The sequence below is a fragment of the Orbicella franksi genome, chromosome 8 (genome assembly GCF_964199315.1).
Source record: "Orbicella franksi chromosome 8, jaOrbFran1.1, whole genome shotgun sequence".
Classification (NCBI taxonomy): Eukaryota; Metazoa; Cnidaria; class Anthozoa; order Scleractinia; family Merulinidae; genus Orbicella; species Orbicella franksi.
In genome coordinates this window covers 14,930,280-14,955,281 of record NC_138152.1, presented here as the reverse complement: position 1 = coordinate 14,955,281, position 25,002 = coordinate 14,930,280, and the positions used below count along the sequence as shown (strand labels likewise).

Below are 25,002 nucleotides of genomic sequence, written 5' to 3'. Positions count from 1 at the left end.
AGAGCAACAGAGGAACAGAGCAACAGAGCAACAGAGCAACAGAGCAACAGAGCAACAGAGCAACAGAGCAACAGAGCAACAGAGCAACAGAGCAACAGAGCAACAGAGGAACAGAGCAACAGAGCAACAGAGCAACAGAGCAACAGAGCAACAGAGCAACAGAGCAACAGAGCAACAGAGCAACAGAGCAACAGAGCAACAGAGCAACAGAGCAACAGAGCAACAGAGCAACAGAGCAACAGAGCAACAGAGCAACAGAGCAACAGAGCAACAGAGCAACAGAGCAACAGAGCAACAGAGCAACAGAGCAACAGAGCAACAGAGCAACAGAGCAACAGAGCAACAGAGCAACAGAGCAACAGAGCAACAGAGCAACAGAGCAACAGAGCAACAGAGCAACAGAGCAACAGAGGAACAGAGGAACGGAGGAACAGAGCAACAGAGCAACAGAGCAACAGAGCAACAGAGCAACAGAGCAACAGAGCAACAGAGCAACAGAGCAACAGAGCAACAGAGCAACAGAGCAACAGAGCAACAGAGCAACAGAGCAACAGAGCAACAGAGCAACAGAGCAACAGAGCAACAGAGCAACAGAGCAACAGAGCAACAGAGCAACAGAGCAACAGAGCAACAGAGCAACAGAGCAACAGAGCAACAGAGCAACAGAGCAACAGAGCAACAGAGCAACAGAGCAACAGAGCAACAGAGCAACAGAGCAACAGAGCAACAGAGGAACAGAGCAACAGAGCAACAGAGGAACAGAGGAACGGAGGAACAGAGCAACAGAGCAACAGAGCAACAGAGCAACAGAGCAACAGAGCAACAGAGCAACAGAGCAACAGAGCAACAGAGCAACAGAGCAACAGAGCAACAGAGCAACAGAGGAACAGAGCAACAGAGCAACAGAGCAACAGAGCAACAGAGCAACAGAGCAACAGAGGAACAGAGGAACAGAGCAACAGAGGAACAGAGCAACAGAGCAACAGAGCAACAGAGGAACAGAGCAACAGAGCAACAGAGGAACAGAGCAACAGAGCAACAGAGCAACAGAGCAACAGAGCAACAGAGCAACAGAGCAACAGAGCAACAGAGCAACAGAGCAACAGAGCAACAGAGCAACAGAGCAACAGAGCAACAGAGCAACAGAGCAACAGAGCAACAGAGCAACAGAGCAACAGAGCAACAGAGCAACAGAGCAACAGAGCAACAGAGCAACAGAGCAACAGAGCAACAGAGCAACAGAGCAACAGAGCAACAGAGCAACAGAGCAACAGAGCAACAGAGCAACAGAGGAACAGAGGAACGGAGCAACAGAGCAACAGAGCAACAGAGCAACAGAGCAACAGAGCAACAGAGCAACAGAGCAACAGAGCAACAGAGCAACAGAGCAACAGAGCAACAGAGCAACAGAGCAACAGAGCAACAGAGCAACAGAGCAACAGAGCAACAGAGGAACGGAGGAACAGAGCAACAGAGCAACAGAGCAACAGAGCAACAGAGCAACAGAGCAACAGAGCAACAGAGCAACAGAGCAACAGAGCAACAGAGCAACAGAGCAACAGAGCAACAGAGCAACAGAGCAACAGAGCAACAGAGCAACAGAGCAACAGAGCAACAGAGCAACAGAGCAACAGAGCAACAGAGCAACAGAGCAACAGAGCAACAGAGCAACAGAGCAACAGAGCAACAGAGCAACAGAGCAACAGAGCAACAGAGCAACAGAGCAACAGAGCAACAGAGCAACAGAGCAACAGAGCAACAGAGCAACAGAGCAACAGAGCAACAGAGCAACAGAGCAACGGAGGAACGGAGGAACAGAGCAACAGAGCAACAGAGCAACAGAGCAACAGAGCAACAGAGCAACAGAGCAACAGAGCAACAGAGCAACAGAGCAACAGAGCAACAGAGCAACAGAGCAACAGAGCAACAGAGCAACAGAGCAACAGAGCAACAGAGCAACAGAGCAACAGAGCAACAGAGCAACAGAGCAACAGAGCAACAGAGCAACAGAGCAACAGAGCAACAGAGCAACAGAGCAACAGAGCAACAGAGCAACAGAGCAACAGAGCAACAGAGCAACAGAGCAACAGAGCAACAGAGCAACAGAGCAACAGAGCAACAGAGCAATAGAGGAACAGAGGAACGGAGGAACAGAGGAAAAGAGGAACAGTAGGCACAGAGAGACAGAGGAACAGAAGGAAAGAGAAACAGTAAGCACAGAGGAACAGAGGAACAGAGAAACAGTAGGCACAGAGGAACAGAGGAACTTCCTTTGTTGATTTTAACTGCGGATTAAGATGTAATCACATAAAATCCATAAATGATCATCATCGTCGTTCATGTCTTTGAATCATTTCCTGTAGTTCAAACCGTTATAAGATCTTTTATTTATTCACTTCCATTCTTCACGATGTGGCTTAATAGCTCAGTTGGTAGAACATTGCAACGGTATCACATATGTCATGGGTTCGAATCCCGCTCAAGTCTGACTTTTTTCAGGCTTAAATTTCACAAATGCTAAACTTCAAGTAGCACAGGAGTGGCATAAGAGTAACACACAGTAATGTAGGCGCGCGAGCGGAACCCCATACCTTAGAAAATTTAGTAACACATCGAACTGAAAAATTTTGGTTGTCACGTGACTGTCCATACGTACGAACGTACGTCCGACCGCCCGTACGCCAATACCTTGAAAACTAAGAGAGTAGCAGCATTACCATAGCTACATCTTTCATTTTGGGCGTCCATACTATTGTTAATTTACAGCTGTCACAACAAGCTATCCACTGACCAGAATCACGTGACTATATCGCGGGCTCAGGTTTAGAGCTCGAGGTTGCATCTTTCTTTAAAGTTGACCGCTGACCAGTTACTGGTTTACCGATTGGATCGCGGCTTCAAGTCACGTTATTTCTCTGGGGGAGAAGGAAGAAGTACTCGCAAAGGCAAAATTTTGGCGCAAATTAACCCCTGGCGCGTTGTTGGCTTTTCCTCCGACATATTCCTTGCGCAATCGTCTCTTGGAAAGTCCCTGATATATTGCGTACGTAATTTCTACAACCTTGGTTAGGCTTGTTGGGTATAGTTTATTAAAATTTTAACTGGAAAAAATAGCAAAACCACACTCTGAACAATTACATGCTCACAATTGATCATTTTCGAATTTCTGATCCAAGAAAAAAATTTCTCTTTTTCCTTTATCGTCAGTTATTGCAATCAGGAGCTCCGCTTTTAGGCTTGATTAAATCTGTATATTAGAAATACGCGTATGGCCTTTTATTCATTTTAGTGTCAATCTATCGCTGTCTATTTTTACGCGTCACGCAGGATTTAATTTGACAAGCACGTACGGTGCGCGAGTCAAAATACAAGCACCGTTTCAGCACATCGAAGTGCTAATAACATATTTATTAATCAGCTTTTCTCTCTCCAGGAAGCCTATCACTTTACTCTTACTCAACCAATGCCGGAGACTACTGTCCCGGATGTAAGATCCAACGATACAAATAACAAAAGCAGCAAAAATTTCGCGACACACCCCACTGGTACGGTAGACTTAGCTTGTGAATAGACGAATCATCCGAACACGAACTGTTTGGCGATATAATTCATCTAAACCGGCCGCAATTTGTACCTAGACTATTTATCCGTCAATGAGTCTCAGCTCAACAAATCGTCTACTAATATAAATTCGGCGTCGGATAATTCGTCCCTAGCATATGATCGCAATTCGACGTGGTCTCGCCACATATCGATTCATAGTTGACTGTTCATAGTTACATTTAGTGGGACACACTGTTTAACGCTTCTTGTGAAAATTCTGAGATTTCAGTCAGCAATCGCTATTTTCATTCTATTGGCTCTCGAAATGCGAATATTTTGATCATTATTATTGATTTGAATAGAATTCAACAATCCATGGTTAACCTCTGGTAGGCTTTGATATTAAGTTCTTGATAAGGCGTTAGACTACTACGTTCTAAACGAAGAGGTTCGGATTGTAAAAATGCTATCCACCCTTCATCTAGTTTAATTTCGTTTTTCAACTCTAATCTGGTAAGAAGCTGGAGACCTAGTAAAACCATCGACTCCTTTTAGATCCGGAAGGCTGCCTTCCTTCGACGGTAAAAATGTAAACTTGTGCAGCATCCAGGACAGGAAAAGGAACAGCTCCACCTACACATGTACAAGGACGAAATAAAATGTCTGAACAAACAAAAATGAAATATACCCTGCCAGAAAACACATCAAACCTCTTTTTGTATCTTAAGAATAACATATTTCGATTTGGCACAGTAATCATCTGTACAACCAAGGCAAGATCAAGGTAAGAGAATGAATCCGCCACATAGGACTTGTGCTAAGGTACCGTGAATCCTCGAATTAGCGCCCGGGGTGCTTATTTCAAATTTAGGAGAAGACGGAGGGGCGCTTAAACAACAACATAAGCTGTTTATCGACATGAAATGCTGATCCTAAAGTTTTTGAAATTTTTCAAAAGACCATTTACTCTAAGGGGCTGAAACTTTCAGCAGCTGTTCCTTCATTCTCCGCAGAAATTTTGATAACTTAATTGTGTCTCCATCATTTTTGAGGTTGCCATGGCAACCATCAAATTTCAAGTAGTTCTGGCCAAAAATCAACTTTTTTGAGATAATTCCGATGTTTTTTTCCAGTTTTCTTCATCAAATTGCAGAAATTCATGAATTTGTACATTTTATAATTATTCTGACTTGATTTTGTGTTAATTTCCGTTATTTCTTGACTTCTTAAGAAAAATATGAAATCCAACACGACGGATCCAACATGGCGGGTCAAGTGACGTCATTTTACGTCATAACCAAGAAAAATGGTATCATCTTGTGGAGCAAGCTCAGGGCTATCTAATCAATGTAAATTAATTTCGCTGTCCTAACAAAACGAAAAACCAGAGAGGAGCTAGATCCACCCCATCCCGACCCCCTTGAACCACGCTGGGATATGAGCTAATGAGCTACCTTGTACGTCCGAGGGTTGAAATATTAAAGATAGCATTCGTTTTCGTTCACTTTGTAAACAGGACATACACATATCTTCCACGAAAACATCCCAATAACGGTCGGGTAAGTAGCATCCGAGGAAGAACCGGGTACCATGCCTAAAACACTTCACAGGGATTACCTTGGGTATAGGACCTATATATATATATATAAAGTTATAAAATGCCTCAAGCCAACAAAGAATGCCACTGCGTCAGGAGGATCAATGAAGATTCACAGTCCAAGCCTCACCGCAAAAATGAATTTAAAAACGTTTGATAAAGCAAGGACGGACAACTTCTGACGGTAAAAAAGTTAAAAATTTAAAAATTTAATAGAAAAACGTTTCGGTCTTAGACCTTCATCAGTTACAAGAGAAAAAGGACGAAAACTAAGTTTAAATACGGTTATAGTGTGGGAGATTACGTAACGAAATGAAAAATACAATATTGTGCTATTAATACATCGTGATTAATACAATACAGGAAGAAAATGCAAAACGAGAAATACAATGCTGTACTATAAATTGCGTCATACAGGGTGATAATTAATAGACCAAACGAAAAGAATACAATACTGTGCATAAATTACATTATAGAACGTGATAATTGCAGAACTAGGTTAAATTCAACCTAAAAACTAAAAGAGTTAAAATAGATAAAACGGACTCTTGCAATGCGGTAAATATAAAAGAAGAAACCTACGTTTACGCTGGACAAGGTTAATAACAAAATCCCAAATCGAGGCCTTTGGAGCATTAAAGGGTTGACAAACAACAAAATCCCTGGAGGGGCCCTTAAACAATAAGCTGTAATAAGATCCCAGGCAGGGCCTTTGAGCATACCTAACACCCAAAAAGCTGACAAAATCCAAGGAAGGGCCTTTGAACTGCCTTATGGCGCGAACGCAGATTTACACAAGAGAAAGTTAATTATAACAAATTCTGTTTTTGGAGTGAAATTCTTTTCTTTTATTTAAGCCATGGGGAGCCAAAGAGAACAGTTGAGCACTCCAATAAGCCTCTTTCGTAATTAAAAACCTATCGATCTCGTCTGAGTCATTAGGGGCCTGCACCTGATCAATGCATTGGAATTCAAAATCATCCAAGGAGTGTGGAATTTTATTGAAATGTACTGCTACCTCACAAGTGGTTTTGTTTGTGAGCATAGCAGACTTGTGGTTACGAAACCTAACCCGAAAATCGGTGGTAGTTGATCCTATGTACTGTAAACGACATTTCTTGCAGGAAACTAAATAGATCAAGTTTTTAGAATTAGACGAGATCGATAGGTTTTTAATTACGAAAGAGGCTTATTGGAGTGCTCAACTGTTCTCTTTGGCTCCCCATGGCTTAAATAAAAGAAAAGAATTTCACTCCAAAAACAGAATTTGTTATAATTAACTTTCTCTTGTGTAAATATGCGTTCGCGCCATAAGGCAGTTCAAAGGCCCTTCCTTGGATTTTGTCAGCTTTTTGGGTGTTAGGTATGCTCAAAGGCCCTGCCTGGGATCTTATTACAGCTTATTGTTTAAGGACCCCTCCAGGGATTTTGTTGTTTGTCAACCCTTTAATGCTCCAAAGGCCTCGATTTGGGATTTTGTTATTAACCTTGTCCAGCGTAAACGTAGGTTTCTTCTTTTATATTTACCGCATTGCAAGAGTCCGTTTTATCTATTTTAACTCTTTTAGTTTTTAGGTTGAATTTAACCTAGTTCTGCAATTATCACGCTCTATAATGTAATTTATGCACAGTATTGTATTCTTTTCGTTTGGTCTATTAATTATCACCCTGTATGACGCAATTTATAGTACAGCATTGTATTTCTCGTTTTGCATTTTCTTCCTGTATTGTATTAATCACGATGTATTAATAGCACAATATTGTATTTATCATTTCGTTACGTAATCTCCCACACTATAACCGTATTTAAACTTAGTTTTCGTCCTTTTTCTCTTGTAACTGATGAAGGTCTAAGACCGAAACGTTTTTCTATTAAATTTTTAACTTTTTAACTTTTTTACCGTCAGAAGTTGTCCGTCCTTGCTTTATCAAACGTTATATATATATATATATAAAATATATAAATATATATAAAGAATATATAAAGTATATATATAAAATATATAAATATATAATATATATATATAAAGAATATATAAATATATAAATATATATAAAAAAGAATATATATACTATATATATATAAAATATATAAATATATATAAAGAATATATAAAGTATATATATAAAATATATAAATATATAAAATATATATATAAAGAATATATAAATATATAAATATATATAAAAAAGAATATATATATACTATATATATATATATATATATATATATATATATATATATATATATATATATATATATATATATGGGTTATTGACCAAGTGTGAGGTTAAGATGGCTGGAGGTTGGTCAAGTTCGTTTTTGCGAGTTTATGGACCGAGACGGAGTCGAGGTCCATAAAGTCGCAAAAAAAGAACGAGGCTAATATCCAGCCATCTTGACCGAGCAAACTTGGTCAATAATGGATTTATTATATGGCTCTCGGGGAAATTTTCCTTGCGGGACACGGTGGGTAGTCCTGAGCGGGCAAGATAGTTCCATCTTGCCCGCTCGGGTAGCCAACAACAGCGCAGGATTTGATTCATCTTGCCCACTCACGGAGCAAGCCATATAATAAGGGGGATTAATTCACTCTCTTACGTTGATCTTCTCTTATTATCACAAGTAACTAATAGTGAAAGTTATTGTAAAATACAGCAAAAACATCAGTAAATCTCAAAAAATTGCTGAAAGCATTGCTTAATTTCATCGCCGTGTGCAAGTCCGCTGTATCAGAGAAATAAAGAAGCTGATACATTAGTAGGGCCAGCATTTCTCAATTTTGGCTTTAATTATTCTGTAGGGAGTGTTCCACAGTGACTTACTCATAATCATGATTTGTGAACGGGTTAGGGACAGGGAGCCCTCCACTCTAACTATAGGGCAGATAAAAGATGCGACGTCTTATTTGTTTCTTGGTTGCTATTAAAAAAAAAAATGAAATACTTGTTAACTGACACGAGGTCTGGAGCGGAAAAATTACGGAGCGTGGCGGAGACGGTCGAAAGAATGCGGAAATTGGCTTCAAGGTACCCGACGAACTCTGGTAATGAATTTATTAGTTCCTTTGATGCAACACAATCTGAATGAGGGGTTGGAGGTTAGCAATCCCAAGCCAGTCAAATTATGTAAGAGTTCCGTAGTTTGGTGCTAGCAATGAGCTATCAGAACTGTTCAGGCTCCTTGCTCCGCCTCCTAGTTAAATTAACAAAAATATGACTTTCCAGTCTCACCTTTGCTAGTGCTTCACCAGCGCAAACTCGGCGTCCTGCTGAGAAAGGCAGAAAGTTACTAGAGTTGGCGACGAGCTGGCCATCAGCATCAATATGGCGGCGAGGGTTGAACGAGTTGGGATTTTCCCAGCAGTTTGGATCTAGATGAACGTTCATCAAATTGACCAGCACTACTGTATCCTTCGGAACACGGTATCCTGCCAGCGAGGTGTCTTTCAAAGTGTAATGATGAAGAGCTGCTTCAGTCACATTTCCAAGTCGTAGCGTTTCCATGATGGTGGCTTGAACGAGCGGTAGATGCGAACGATGATCCAGCCCCGGCATTCGGTCCCTTCCGACTACTTCATCTAACTGGTTCTGTATCTCTGTTTGCCATTGGGGATGATGAACCAGGTATGCAATGGTCCAACGCAGGGTGGTACTGGTGGTCTCATAACCAGCCGCAAACATGTCCTTTATAGTGTTGATGATGTAGTCATCTGACAACAGAGATGTCTTGTCCAGATCTTCTTCATCAACCTCATTTTCAGCAGCAACCCTCTCTTTCAAAAGACTTCCAGTGAGGTTTTCAATGTCCGCTGTAGGGTCGAACTCCTCCCTCTGTATATTTAACTGTTGCCGAAGAATTTCACAAACACGGTCAGCTATGTTCTTTTGTAATTGATAACATTGAAATGGAAAGTACTTTGCTATTGGAAAAAAGTCCAAAATATATTCTTGAGCATTCATTTCAGTGTCGGTAAAACTTTGATTAATTAGCTGCAAGAGTTCCTGCAAGTCTGGATGGGAAGAATCGAAGTGCTTTCCAAATGTGACTCGACAAATCACGTTTGCAACGCTTTCCATAAGAATCTGTGAAGGATCAAAGTCATTTCCCTGTTGGGCTTCAAAATATTGCATCAGCCTTCTTGCCTGCTCCGAGATTCTCTCTTCCACCAGCTGCTGATCAGAAATATACTTGCGAACAGCTGCTATTAACAGCTTACGATGAAATCTCCAGTCGGGACCATAGTTCCCAAAAGCGATACTTTTTCCGCCTAAAATGGTGAAAGAAAGAATAAAAAAAGACGCGAGCATATAATTTAAACATAGTCAATGATTTGAACCTAAGCCAATATTTGCAAACTTAAATATGACACGCACTTCTTCGCTTTTTCTTATTCTAGCTTATTCTTCTTCTTTATTTGTTAACGCAATTACTGCAACCTCTGTAACATTTCAAAGGCGGTGCTCTCACGAGGAACAGTTGTGTTTGCAATTGTAGACAACATGATTGAGAACCTCAGAGATGCGCTGTGATAATTGAGGGCGTGTTTCTTTGGGAAAATCTAAGTTTGGATTCTTAAATCTAAAAACCGACTTTACGTTTCTTTCCTAAACAGATTAATCCAAGATCACTCGAATCATGGTGCATCAAAGGAACCGAAGAATCCCTGCCCAAAGTGGATTATTCGGTTTCTTTGATGCGCCATGATCCGAGTGATCTTGGATTAATCTGTTTAGGTAAGAAATGCAAAATCCGTTTTGGATTTAAGAATCCAATCGTGGATTTTCTCAAAGAAGCGCACCCTGAACCGTTAACCAGCAATTGCACCTTTTCCTTTTAATGCAAGTGCTTTATATTTCTTCGGCTGTTCACAAAACATACCAAATGAGGTTATGTGGTAGCGGTGGAACGGAGGCCGTCCAGCATAATCAGCAGACCTCTTAACTAGTACTTCCCTCACAGAATCAGCATCTTCAGCGACTACAAGTTTAAAACTGCCAACTTTCAACGAATACACTGTGCCATACTTCTTTCTCACGCTTTGTAATAGAACAGAAACGAAAAAAAGTCACATAATACGTTGCCATGGATTGTTCCTGAAAGTTAATCGCGTGTGGGGCAGCTCAGTTTTACGTGTACATGTAAATCTTATATAGGTGAGACGGCAAATTTAGATATCAAATCTCAAAAAAAAAAAAAAGTGCAGGGTCTAGATAGAAAATTGACACCATTTGACCGATAAGTTGTGGGCTGGTAAGGCTCAGTTTGCAAAGGAGGCTGGGTTACTAGTGTCGTGGTTAATGTCTTCGCGGCTTCTTACGATCCGTATGACCTAGAATTACAGGTTGATAATGGAACGTTAGCGAGCAGACAACAAGCAGAACAGCGTGGAAGTAAAATGAATTATTCTGTCAAGAACGTATAGCCAGCATTTTTACTTCCTAAAACCGTTGGAAAAGGCTCCCGTAGAAGCAATTATTATTTCGCTGGAATCGCTTTTACGCGAGATGATCATCACAGCTGGAGCTCGGGCCGCCAGGGTCTTCGCTAAAAAAATTAAACAACAACAACAAAAAAAACTGTCGTATGGTGATATTTCATTGAAACACGGGATAGATAGTATAGCAAGAAGCAAAAAGCTCCAATTGGAATGGATTTCTAGGATGTTGAGTCAGGAATTCCACTTGAATCGATAGCAAGCTTCTGTTCTTGAGAAGAACCTACAACAGACTCGTGAGAGCGGCGGAAATCGACCATAGATTTCCATCAGGGCATCGATTGCCTTTCACTCCGACTTGCTTGCGGTTAGCTGTGTTCCTGCTTTACTTTCCTAGGGCAAAACTATATATATATTTTTCATGCTAGTGTATTTTAAAATTAAAACTGAAAGTGGTTATAAGCCTTGGAACTTCGAAAATGAACTACAAACGAGTGGCAGTTTCCAGGCCACTTACTCAAGTAATATATACTAATTTAGTGAGGACAACAGTATTTAAAAATATATATTTATCAGCTATCACCTCGGGGAAGACCTAGGTTGCCACAGAGTTGAGTGAAGGTGGAGCCCCGAGGATCTACCTACGTGTGCCGTGAAAGAACAACTATGACTTTGGGGAAAGATTTGCAGAGAAAAGAGTTTGAAATGCTGTAATAGATCTCAAAATCCAACGTTCTATATTTGCACGTTACATAGCATTATAATTTCATCACAGAAACTGGAACTCTTACTTACGACTTAGGCCATCGTGAGCTTTACAAACAATAAACCTAAGGAGCCTGTGGTCGATCACCGACCCGTGTGAGCTTGAAGATTCCAAAATACACTATGGACTAACCTGGTGCAGGCTCTCGGTAGTTGGGGAGGAGCGAAAAAAGAGGGCGACCGAGAAAAACAAGAAAGGACTTAGTCCTCCCTCGTTTTTTCTCTCGCTCGCCCTCTTTTATTTCCGCGTCCCCAACCACCGAGGGCCTAACTGTGGACCGTCAGAACGATCCACGAAAGGACCCATTGCCATTATAGTAAATCACTTGGTGAGTAAATCGAGTTCACTCATCACAACATTTTATTCAATCACTTCAACTTTGATTTCAGTGAGTGAGGAAGAGTCCGAAATCAATCAATCAATTAATCAATCAATCATAATACTAATAGCAGAGAATAGAACCGGACTAAAATCATTTATGTTTAAAGTGAGTGGAGTTCAAAGGAAGCATGGGTCACCATACGAACCCTACAAATAATTCAAAATTTATAACGGCTTCACGTGCTTAAAACGAAACGATTACGAAGGACCAGCAACTCGAAAAATCCTGACTTGAGATCCTGACTAGAAATTCATACTCGATATCCTGACCAGATACCTAGCTTGGTCGGATTGAAAATTCAACACAAACTCTTGCATTGATAGTTATCAGTTACTAGTACACTTAATGCATACGCGTTAATTATGAGAAACAAGCCATTTAATAAAGGCTTTTCATCAATGTTATCACTGTTACACGACCCGATTTTTAACGCAACAATATTACGTTACGAATCCATATGATGCGACATGGAGCTCGGGGCGATGTTGCAGTTGCTACCCAAATTTCCAATTTTGCGTTAAAAATCTTTTGATGTAACATGACCTTTACACGGAGTTCAATTTCGTCGTTGCAAGTTGTTCGGTGAACCGTTAAACCACCTCAATAAACTGGCTAGCGAAATTAGTAGTAATAATCATAAAGAACGTAAATCACACGCAGAACTAATAGCTACCGTAAAGTTCCGATAGTAGCGACCCTCGTTACTTTCGATATTAGCAGCCTTTGGGGGTCGCTACTTTCGGGGGTCGTTACTTTCGGGGAACAAAAATCGTTTACAAATAGAGCTGGCGCGAGCTTTTTTCCGAAATTAAAATGAACAACATAAAATTCAAAAAAGAACAACATTTTATTTGCATTCCATATGTATAGATTGTGTTTCATAAAAGAAGGTAACCATGATAAATACAGCAATAATAAAATAAATCAATATCAACACTAATAAACAAATGAGACAAAATTCGTCTAACCAGTTTCATGTTTTAACTACGACATGGGTGGGCTCCGGATGTCTTCCTAGATTGTGTTGTCAGTGGTCGGGACGAGTTGTATTAGTTTGTCTCTCAGTTCTTTCCTTAGACTTCTAAGTGTTTTCTTGACGCCAATTTCATAAACGCAAGGAATTACGATGCCTCCTCTTTGAACCCATACACCATCAGGCGCACTCCTGCTCTGGCCAGATGCACGGCAAGTCATCTTGATTTCCTTTTCCAGTAAAGGCTTGTACAGGACCTCCGCTAGACTATCAGGCACGTGTCCAAATGTAGTCGTATCTTGTTCGCCGCCGTTGGTGTTTTTCATCTTCATAATCTGAGTATCAGGCCTTTCTTAGCAAGAGGGTAGGGGTAGGGGAAATTGCAGAGAAAGGCCTGACACAAACGTTTTACTTGGCTTATGTCCAACATCCAAAATCTGGATGTTACGCTGATTGGATAATACACAATGCAACATGACGTCACACTACCGGAAGTAAAAGCATTTCGATTGGTGGTAAATTCTTTTCTGTCGGGATATTCACCAGGCTTGTTATTTCACCGTCGAGCTCAGGGTATTGGTCAGAAAACCGCGTATCAAGAAATGGTCTATTGTTCCGGCTCAACATCACACGTTCAGCAAAACTGAATAGCCTGTTGTTCTTGGTAACCCTGAGGGACTTCGTCCGAAGCCAAACCAAAATCGTCGCCGTTGTTCGGAAAACTTTCGGCAGAACAATTAAGCTGCACTTGGGGGTGGGCAGCATAATTTTTTCTCTCGTAAAGTCAATTCTCACCGGTGTACCCCAAGGCAAATTGACCGCCGCTGTGCACATCGAGGTGATCACAATTCAAAAACTAATTATCCACATGTGTCGCATTCGGACCACGTCTCTCTAAATACAACCCCCGGTTTAAATCCCTTTTTATTCTAATTCCGACTCCTTTTAATAGGTATGCTGCTGAAAACATTCTTTGTCTGTCATTCGTGCGGCGTTATAACTTTTCTGCTTTTTATTAAGTCGACCGCGCGGTGGTTAGAGTGAAGAATGCGTGACTGAAATTCTGTTTTTGCGCGTATAAATCTTTCTCTAAAACCTGGCAATCGTCATGGAAGTTATTCGTTTTCAATTTTTTGAGTGTTCGCAGAGCGTCCAGATTTTGACTCAACTGTTTTCAGTCGAGCGCGCGGCACTTTATAAACGAGGTGTGACTTTTTAGTTGTGAAAGAGCGCCGTTGTTTTCAATCCAGCTCGCAGCAAACGAAGGTGTGATCTTTTCTGTAGAACAACTATCAGTCTGGAAATGAAATAAGGTATCGAAGAGTTGTAACCATTAACGAATAAAAAAGTTTTACTCGTGAATTTGTCTGAAAAAAACTGATGTTAAATATACATCCTTGGTCAAAGAGCGCGTGCGTTTTTCTTCGATTTCAATCACTGAAACACGTTGCACGCGACAGAGGTGTGACTTTTTTCTATTCATAGACTGATAATAGATACTTCTCGTGAATAAATCTCTTCCAAAGCAATTGACCGTTGCAACCGAATTCTGATAATTTATGTTCAAGTTTAACTTAAAAATTTTACTCAGGGTTAAACGGGGAATATATATCGTAAGTATTTGAGTAAGACTAAAATTTCTTGAAGGAGATTGATTAATGATTTTACAAAAGCGTTAGCCAGTGGGAGGAAATAGTGGGAGAGGGCGGGGATAATGCTTTTCATGCACGCTAATAAAAGAACACTTAACCTGATGAATGAAGCGCGGCATTTGAATGAACTCAATTTTAGTAAACAAATCTAGAACGGTGGGGTCGTGATTCACAAAAAATACGTTGAGAGTAAAGCGGAAATTACTTAAGAGCGGAGAAACGCTACCCAAAACATCGCGTCTGTAATTTTAATTATTTGTTCCCTGATTTCTTTCCGCTGGAAATCGCTGTGGACATCAATCGGTCGGCGAGGAAAGATGCGCGAGCTTCGAAGCGCTGTTAAGAGCTATTAATCTGTGGCCGAATGCTCGACTGAGAGCAGTCTCTCCTCCTGCTTTTCAATCCGTGGGTCGAACGCGGAAACAGCGGGAGCGCGAAGCGAGCAGCTTTGCCGCTCGATTATCGCGCTCGCTATTTTCGCGTTCATCCTACACTGATCTTATGGGTTTTGGAGCATAAGAGAGCCTGTTCGCAATCTAGCCAAATGCGAACTTCACTTTCACTCCCACGCATGGTGAGTTTACCAGGTTAGAGCAATTTTAAAGCAAAACGATGCCTTACTTGTCGGCAGATTTTACTTTCACTTTTAAATACATGTGTACAACTGCCACCCTACCAGCCACCCCACCGCAACTATTTGCACCGACAGGATTTTACCAATACCATCTCCCCTCGGGAGAATTTGTCTTCCATTCAGTCTTTCCGATCGTTTAAATTTCGCGCTCGTATGGTAATCGGAAATTTCAAAAACTCCCGCGGGCATTTAGAAGCTTATACCGCCATTGTTCAAAATGACCATATAAGACCAATTTTAGGTCTTATAACAATGCCTACTGTTATCAATGTTGAGCCGGTTTTCTTGATAAGGAACTCTTTTTGTTGAAGGTCCTCGCTGAGCCCCTTCATCTTCATTTTCACAAGTGCTCTTTTTTTGGCCGCTTCGCCTTTGAAGTCACTCCAGTTGGGGATCGCTGGCCTCGAACAGGAATTCAACCTCTAGGACTGGCTCTCGAAGGAGTTCGTGGAGCGCTTTCCTTCGCCTCGTCGAGGGCCCTACCACCCGCCAATGTCTCCCGTAACTCCGTAAACATTCTGTAGCAACTCATTATTTTCCTAGCGCATTTTTTGTAGACAGACCTTTTGCCGTCTTCACTATCTTGAATCACAACAATTCTCAACTCGAGAAATAATTCCATGAGAATGACAGGTTTTTTACACAAAACATTAGAAAACTCTTTGTTCGAAGTTTCAGAAAACAGCGGTACTGTGACGACACACTTTCCATATTCTGTGTGAAAATTTTCGAGGCAAATTGTGCAAATATTCTCGGAAACCATTACAAAATATTAATGTATACGATGTGAGACAACCGTAGACTAACCGTTTGTGTCTTGTGTGCTCCCGAAATTCAGAACTCATGCTGAAGATGAGCCAGAATTTAAGCCCATGAGTAAGGTTGGAATTTGTAACAAATGCAACGATACTGCCATTGCCGGCTATCGTGGTGATACCAATGATGAATCAGTGTTAGAGGATATGGAGGCTTCCCACGAAACCAGGCCAGATCAGTTTGAAACAGAAAATGAGCAAAGTTCAACCGGCGTAGTCTCCGAAGCCCTTAAGACAAAGACAAACAGTAGCAGCAAAGGCACTGATATCAAGGTCCCTGACAAGAGAAAGCAGTGGACAAGGGAACAAAAGTTCGAGTTCATAGATCTCTACAAGAAATACAAAAACAAGGCAAAGGCCGCTAGAGAGTTTAAAGCTCGCTGTAACTTCGAAGTCAAAGCTAGCACACACAATCCATGGATCAACCAAGAACATAAACTTAGAAATTTAAAGTGCAAAGCGAAAAGGGCAGGAGCTGGTCGGCATACAGCTTTTCCGGACGTGGAGAAGAAATTATTTGAGGAATTCCAGGAACTACCTGGGAAAGGTGTCAAGGTTAAGGAATGGTGGTTTCGAAGTCGATGCAAACAGTTAAAGTGCACCTAACCCCCATTTTTTTTTTTTTTTTTTCGCTAAAACGAATTTGCTATTTGAAATACTTCTGCGAAAAAAAATTTGGTGTCGGTTAAATCCTCGATTTTCTGTGCCCCGACGAAATTTCGAAAATAGCTCTAAAACACCGCCATTTTGTTTCACGACCGAGTTTGAGGAGGATGGGTCCAGCGGCTGTTGTGACGTTTACCCAGGAAGGTTGAATATCTCACGTCCTCGCATTTCCTTCAGGATGGTGCAGTAAACATTCAAAAAGTGCTCAGAAACGCCTTCCAGAAGTGCTATCGGCTGTTGTAGCAATATCCCAGATATAAAGAAAGATATACTGTACAACTTACTGGCGATGAGCGGTCAATGCTACAATAAAGACGTAAACGGTGGTTGATTTTGTCGAACCGAAACAAGCGAACTGAGTCCGTGAGAACCATTGAAGAACTCTCCCTTTAATTTGTTCCGCAGACTTTCAAACGCTATTTTCAAAATTTTCTGCTTAAAGCCAACCAGCAATTCGTAGAAGTACTACCGACAACCTATATCTTCCAGTCCCGCAGTATTTATAACATAGCCGGCAAAGTTGTGCGATCAATCAAGAAGCGTTACGACCGATGTACTGATCATGATAGGTAAATATAGGTCGCAACGGTACGCTGCCACCCAACACTTATTCCTCTTTCGATTTAGATAAAAGTCGAAGATTAATCCTTAAGAATTACACGATAATAAAACTGTTAGACTCACAGAGTTTTTCGAAGGCTTGGAAATCAGCAGTGCGACAAACATTCTGTGCAATAGTTCGTATTCGTAATCTGTACAATAGCGTCGAAAATATGACCGCGTAACATTATCTGCGGACCGCTCAGGAGACACATCATTTTCGCTTGTCCGACGAATTTCACTGCAAACTTTGAGAAAAAGTTACATTGGCTATTTGGAGTTACGAATTAAAACGCGTGACAATGTGAAATCGGTAATTGTATGAAATGTTTCCTTCCGCCTTTCTTCCCGCAGCCTCAAAACTACAGGTCTAAAACAGTTCTACGATTTTCAATCGATCGAAGCCAGTATTTTGGAGGTCATCAAGTCTCGAAAACTGCAACACTTACGTCGCTCTTATGAACATGAAGCAATCCAGAAAGTAAAACACAAACTGGATTTAACAGAACAACCATACCTTGGCAGAATACATTCTCGCTAAGGACAAATGTAAACGGGCTATAAACACGCGTGGGAATCTTCTGTTTAGGTGACGAAATTACCATCCAAAGCAGTCCTTGAGTTTTCTTTACAGCTTTTCGTTTGCCTGCTCCTCCACTTCGTATCTAGCTTTCCATTTCTAATATACAAGCAGTTCGTCCGCAAAGAAGTCTTCTCCGTCGTCGCTTGAAATATTGCAAATTGCTCACAAAGCTCTAAGCGAGAGTTCACAGTTGTCGAACGTGCTCGATCGAAGTTTATTTCGGATTCTTCCGAATCGAAACTTAACTCTCACTCCAGTGACGAAAAAGAAATGATTCTGAAACAAAACTTGGCCGTTTTAGTTCCAAAATATATTGGAACGATTAGTTTTGTTTGCCATTTTCTCGAGCAAATAAAGAGAGCTGACGGAGGCGCCATTATGTTTGGCTCCTGGGTAGACGTCATCAGCAACCGCCAACCCAGACTCCCTAAAACGCGGTCTTGCAGCACTTTAAGCGCGACTTTGAAAGGGCATAGAAAATCGACGATTCAACCATATTCAAAAAATTTTTTCGCCCAAATGCTTCGAATAACAAGTGGATTCGTTTTAGCGAAAAAACCTTTTTGGTGTTAGGTGCACTTTAATGGCGCAGCTGCATCCAGGAGTGGAATTCAAAATTTCAAACCACTGGTTTGATTGCTAAATCACGCTGTGATATCAGATTGCGGCGCCCAGCAAACAGTCCGGGATCGTTATCAGATTTGATAACCATGTGACGTCACAACATGGCGGCCATTTCAAAACCCGGGAATTTTCGTATTCACTTCGCTTTGCTCGTTATTTGTTCGATTATACTCGAGTAATTTACCCATAACTCTATTCGATAATTACCAGAAAAGAGGGAGCCTCAGGTGTTTTGAAGATGGCGGTTGAAGACCAGCGTAAACGATGTAAAATGCTACTCGTAAAGTGAAACAGCGCTTGCAATTTTGCGTCCAAACCAGGTATGTTTTTCATTTTGTCATTAGATTTAAGTTACTTGGAGATTTTTGCGAAAATCACAAAAAATATGTCGTTAATCTTCACGCCATATTCTTGGGATTTAACGTGTTTGTAGTGTTGTGCACGATCTGTGAAAAAAGTGCGCGGGGGTATTTTGATTTGCGATGTGTTGTTCGTAACGGCGGCCATATTTACAGCTGTAACTGATGTGTTCCTAGGTATTGAGATGGCGGATGCTGGTACCCATATAATCAAAATAGCAACTAAGTAATGTAAGTAACTTACATAAATCATCTAAGCCCCTTCAGAAAAAATTATAGCTCTTAGTGAGTCGCTCGATTCATGGTACGGCAGTCCAGGTGGTCGGGAAACCACTTGCGAATCTAACATTAGTCGTTTATTTTCTTTTGAAGGGTTACCATGAGTTCAAAATCAAGGGGCCAGAAGGAACTCCTTTTCATGTCCTTCCTGAAAATTGGAAACAAAGACCCGTTCGCACTTCATTGTGTTTTGCCAGAAATTAGAGAAATACCCGAGACACTTCTAGACGTGCCACAGTCTGGTATCCAAGAGCGCTAAGCAAAATTACACTTTGAGAGAAGTTGCTGGAAGACAGATAGGCCCGGTGCAATACTTCTTAAACAGGGAACTAAAACACCTTTCGGACTGCCGGAAAATCGGCAATCACATTAAAGGGTAAGTTGCCTATATTTTAGAGTCAATTTTAACAACTCGCGGTCCTGAAATATTTTCCGGAAATGCCGGCCAAAATAGGTCAGTTTTCTGGCACACCAGTCGTTATATAATGAAGCTTATTGTTGGATTTAGCGAGTGAACTATGGTACGAAAACATATTACGTGAATTATAGTTTCTTTTATATGAATCGGTCATTAAAAGCTTTTTTCCATATCACCGAATGCACAACAATAGACTACTGATCTACAACTAAAACAATTTTTTTCCGGAAATGCCAAGACTTCCAAGTTTACTGTCACATCTCACGACATAAAGTGCTGCATGTACCCATTCCACTGAACGGAGGTGTATCACAAATTAAAGTAAATATACCTGCTATATTTTTGTTGTTGTGCCAGAACCATATCAGGCGAGCCCACAACGAAGATGGAAACGAAATGTACAGCACGGCAGAGGGGATTGAATTAGCAATCGCAGAAATGGAATTAGGCGAGGGATGGGATATGGCCATCGAGGTAAGCTATTTTATCATCAGTATATCTAGACAGAGAGTCGACAGAGGGAGGGTCGCGAACTGTTTCGATACTTTTATTTCCATTTCATAGTAATGAATCATAGTAGGAGATGTTTCGGTCCTAACCACGCTTCGCTCATGCAAATTGAACGAAATTCAGTTACAGCTCTCCGCTTGGAATATAGAAGCAACTTGTTCAGTGTCAATTTGTGAACTCAAGATGTATTTACTGTTAGTGTTTCGTTTATATTTTATACAGACTGTTGAACAGCCAGCTTCACCAACTACCAAGAAAATGAAGACTGAGTGAAAATAGAAGCTATCATATTAGTATCAATAAACAACGCTTTTGTGAACAGAATAACTGTTGTCTACCTTCGTGTGTTTTTACTCGGAACAAATATTATACGGTGTCGATCTGAAAATGAAACTTTTCGCAGTAGCTTTTGGACAAAGACCGTTTTCTTCCATACATCTCTGTTTCTATTCCATAATTCAGTAACCTATTGTGAAGCAAACATACAATTAATTAAATGAAATTGCATTGTGATGTTGTCAAAAAAGTAACTCCTTTCATCGCAGCGCCCCGTCGACCGCCATATTGAATTATACACTGTTGCTACCAAATAATGTCACGTGAACGAAAACTTGTGCAGCGATTGGTTAATGGTTTGTTTTGGTCGAGGTTATCAAATCTGATAACGATCCCGGACTGGCAAATGCTGCACAGAAACAGTCTGAAACACTTCGTGAACACTGAATAAACAATATCTCTAGAAATATTGAAGCAGTGTTCTTGAAACTTGGCACCACAAATTTGCATCACAAAAGAAACAAAATGACACCCTTAGGGCTGTTGCCATAGCAACTCTTTCGGCTCCACTCTCTTTCTGTCAAAAAACCAAATATCCTCATTTGCAACCTCTAAAGTGAGACAAAGGGTCCTACTTGGAACAGACATAGTTCCCATATTGTCTTAAATCCCATCATTAGATTGGGTGGGGTAGATGGTTCTTGGTTTAAGACAAAAACTGGGAATTTCAGTGTTTATTAAGGCAGCACCAGCGGCAAAATTGTTGTCATGGCAACAGCACTAAGGGTGTCATTTTGTTTCTTTTGTGATGCACATTTGTGGTGCCAAGTTTCAAGAACACTGCTTCAATATTTCCAGAAATATCAGTTATTCAGTATTTTACCACTTTTTAGTTGCAAACAATATGACGTCATCACTGATCAAATTTGCATACTATAAAAAAGTCAATATCTCTAAAACGAAAAAAGATATTTCAAAAAGAAAAACGCCATTCTTCTCTGTTTTTAAATGCCTTTTAAATAAACTCAAATTATTTTTCATGTCATCTGCACTATAAGAGACAGTGTATCGTGCAATTGACCATATTTGCCGGTGGTAAGCCTTGCATCAAACCCTTGTTTATCGTTAAGAATTCCAGACAGAGAAAAGAGGCAGTGTGATCCAAGAGTCGTAGTCAAGTCCCAAGAGAACGCGTGGTGCAACGACGAAATGATGGTCTTCTGGCTTAGAAATATGTAGAAGAAGCCAAACATGTTTGGTCAACCACACGACAGACTTCTTATCTATGATGTGCATAGAGCTCAAACAACAGAGAAGGTAAAGACCATTCTGACGCAAGAGTGCCAGACGACATTGGGGCTTGTACCTCCGGGCGCAACGATCAAGGTTCAACCACTCGATGCTACCTTTAATGCGGAATTTAAGAAAAGTGTTGACAGACTAGCCACGGAATGCCTGTCCCCAAATCCAGAGCGCTTTGTGACGGGAAAAGTGACTGCTGGTGATCGGCATGTGCTTTTCACGAAATGGGTGGGTATGGCATGACAACAGACCTCGCGCCGGCTGAAAGATACAGTTATCCGTTTATTTGTGAAATGTGGAATTTCACTACCCATTTCCGGTAGTAGGGACAGTGAAATAAATATCGATGGTTTACCGAACTACAACATGGGTGAATCAGCCGACATAGAGGAGATCGAGTTCTTCACTGACTCAGAGGAGGAAAGCTAAACTGCCTCGATTGTACTGCATGACGCACCGCTGCGTTTTAGTCTGTACCCCGTACCGGTATCGCAGAGTCAGTGTCATTTGATTGAAAGAAACACGATCATGTTCATCGACGAAAACAATATAGAGTTTTCAATTTCAATTTGAAGAAACGTCCCTGTTGTTAATACGAAATTATACCGGTTTAGTTCTTACATCGCTACATCGGTGAACTGATGTCAAGGACGAATGGGGGCATAAAGCTTCCCCTTGTTTTAAATTAAAGTACCTTATCGTAAATTATTTGTGACACTGCACAAACATATTATTGTACATTTAAATTTTGACTATTGATTGACAAATTAAAGGTATAGGGTATACAATTTAAAAAACTTGGTCTCGCTACTTTCGCGGGGGGAGGGGGGGAGCGTCGCTACTTTCGGGAGGTCGCTACTTTCGGGGGGCGCCACTTTCGGGGTGTCGCTACTTTCGGGATTTACTAGCGGCCACAAAAAATTGACGTTAATTTCGGGGGCTCGCTACTTTCGAAGGGTCGTTACTATCGGAACTTAACGGTAATTGTGTAAACAAACCTCGCTGTGGCTTCGCGAAGGCTTTCTCCAGTTTCAAAACTCAACAGATTTCCTATTAAAGGCAAACTTGTCAGGCGTGGTCCCGGCGGCATGTTCCTGAACTGATACAGCTCAATCAGTTGATTGAGAATCAGCAAGAACACGATGGCAAGGAAAATATTTCCAAGAGTAAAAAATTCTGATAACAGCAGCTCCATCTTCGAAATATGCAAATATATGGATCACGCGATGCAGATCTCGTCTCTAGAGAAGAAAGGCAATGTCGATGATTGACACTCCGAATAATAAGTTCTTAATAACTGGCCCCAAGGGAAACAGTGAGTTTGTTTCCCCGAGACGCTCAATGAGGTCGAGGGGAAACACAACTCACTGTTTCCCGCGGGACCAGCCATTAAGTGCTTTGTTATATCTCAGAACTCAGAAATTGAAAAAAAAAAAAAAAAAAATGCGAAGAAATCGTTTGCTTGACGCCGGCTTGGCGCGGTTTCAAGGAGCACGACCTGATCACGCGCGAGTCGAAAGTTCAAATTGTTGTTTTCGTGGGGAGTTAATGAGTTTTGTTCGCCCTAGGGAGTTGGTGAGTTTTGACCCACGACATGTGACACGTTCTCCTCTAATCGGAAAACGTATTTGAGTTCGGAGGTATAACAATGCTCATTGTACTCACCTACGTCGTTTGGATACAAATCGAAGTCTTTTCGATATAAAGTGGTATCGATACAAAGTCGTTTCGATACATATCAAAGTCGATTCGATAGACATCTAAAGTTGATTCGATACAAACCAAAGTAGCTCAAAGTCGTTTCCTTAGCAAAAGTAAACTCAAGGAAATATTTATACAATTGCATTTTAATTGTATTGTAATTTATTTATAGTAAGTAGTGTAAGTGTATGTGGTGTAAATATCGTGTAAGTTGGAAGTACAGTGTAAGTGTATTGTGTACTAGTATAATATTAGTTCTGTAAGTACTTAAAGTGTCTGTCCTGTAAATAAAACCGCGGAAAAAAAGTTCAAAAGTGGATTGTGAGTTTGTGGGTGATTGTTTAATCATGAAATAATTAATTGGTACACTGAACATTGTATGAATGGGAGTGCAAAATTAAATTAAGAATCTACACTACTCATTATATTTCAAAATTTTCTCACAATTGTACAAGCCTTTAAACGAATGCAGTTTGGAAAAAAATTCAAATATCATAAGTGGAGCAAGTTTTTAATTGCTCCAGCTTACATACAATTACCCGTGTTAATTTGCACTACAGTGCATGCCATACTGTTGCTATGGTAACTGTGTCGCAAAAATGATAACAACTTGTTGTAGAATGATGAAGCAGTTTTTTGATACCACAATTGAAGCGTCAACTGATAAAGAGTGATTGTAACAACCTGGGACGGATCTAAGGGGAGGGAAGGGGGAAGCTCCGGTTGTTTGGTTGACCCGCCTAAATTAAAAAAATAATAAAATAAAATCAAAGGAGACCTATGGTCAAACTCGTGGATTAGGTAATCTAGAGATGAAACATATTGGTGAACTTGCAATTACTGGTGTATTATTAAATGCTGTTAAAACAAGCCGGGTTTGTACCATGCAAGGTCGCACTTAACTCACAAAGTGTAGGCTTTTTTCGTTGGGTTTTTTTTTTTTTTTGCACACATATCACAAAGACATACGTCCAGAATAGCTAGGGTGGCAAAATTGCAGCAAAACATGGAGTGGTAAAGGCTAAAGGTTCTTGGGTCACAGAGGACACTCCTGCCCAACAAATCATAGAGTACTCTCCCCCCCCTCCTCCCCCCCTCCCCCCCCTTCTCTCACGCCCAGATCTTGATGTTGATTTGCCTGCTGGAAAAATTTGCATGTATTCAAGTCGTACGAGCTCACAAACGCGTTTCCATTGCATTTCATTCAAGGTTATAGGTATGGTTTCTTATGAGACAGCACTTCTTTTCCAATGTGGAAGCGCTTGTCTCAATATATATTGTACGTAAAATACATCAAAATAAGTAGACTCTTTTGCAAGCATTTTCAGTGTTGATCCGACAATTCTGTCGACCATAAATATGTGTTCCAACAATAATAAAAACAGCTTCATTGAAGTGTCACTGTATTTAGTATTAGCTAATAATTGGGGACAAGCTCGAAGGGGGTTTCTTTCTCTTTGTTATCTTTTCAATCAGGAAACAAAAGTGTAAACAAAAGACAGGGTAAAAGGCATTTAAGCTTATCAAAATCAAGTATTTGGGAGTTTCTTTCCAAGTCTATGTGCATTTCACATCCCACTTAGAGTTCAGATCAATGTACTAAAAGACGAGTATGGAGAACACAACTTAAATCTAAACTTAACTCGATGCCGGTTGAACATGGACAACTCAAAATTAAAAACTTAAGTGTCTAAACTGCAACGCGGTGAACGAAGGTCCTGCTTGATTGAACGTTGGATCTCACAGCAGATCTAATCAGCCAAACTTGAAAAGTAAAACGATAATACGTCACTACTGCAAGGTTGACACAACATCATAGAGTTAAAACAATATTTCGGCTGGCCTCAGGTTTAGATGTTACTAAATAACAAATCAAAGGAGACC

At 40.7% G+C, this 25,002-nt stretch overlaps 1 protein-coding gene across 1 annotated transcript; it reads right to left on the bottom strand.

Moving 5' to 3' along the window:
• Positions 1–4,029: 4,029 nt before the first annotated feature.
• On the bottom strand, positions 4,030–22,798 carry LOC145494182 (steroid 17-alpha-hydroxylase/17,20 lyase-like). The gene is made up of 4 exons (XM_081473641.1): positions 22,416–22,798; positions 10,023–10,180; positions 8,375–9,411; positions 4,030–4,176 (listed from the first exon to the last, which is right to left on the bottom strand). The coding sequence occupies exons 1-4, from the start codon at positions 22,610–22,612 to the stop codon at positions 4,030–4,032; spliced, it is 1,539 nt and encodes a 512-aa protein (XP_081329767.1). The 5' UTR covers positions 22,613–22,798.
• Positions 22,799–25,002: the final 2,204 nt, after the last annotated feature.

Coding starts and splice junctions, on each gene's coding strand:
- LOC145494182 (XM_081473641.1), bottom strand. CDS start 22,612: ATGGAGCTGCTGTTATCAGAATTTTTTACTCTTGGAAATATTTTCCTT. Junction 10,181..22,415: donor CTTCGCGAAGCCACAGCGAG/GTTTGTTTACAC, acceptor TCTATTACAAAG/CGTGAGAAAGAAGTATGGCA. Junction 4,177..8,374: donor CTGGTGAAGCACTAGCAAAG/GTGAGACTGGAA, acceptor GTACATGTGTAG/GTGGAGCTGTTCCTTTTCCT.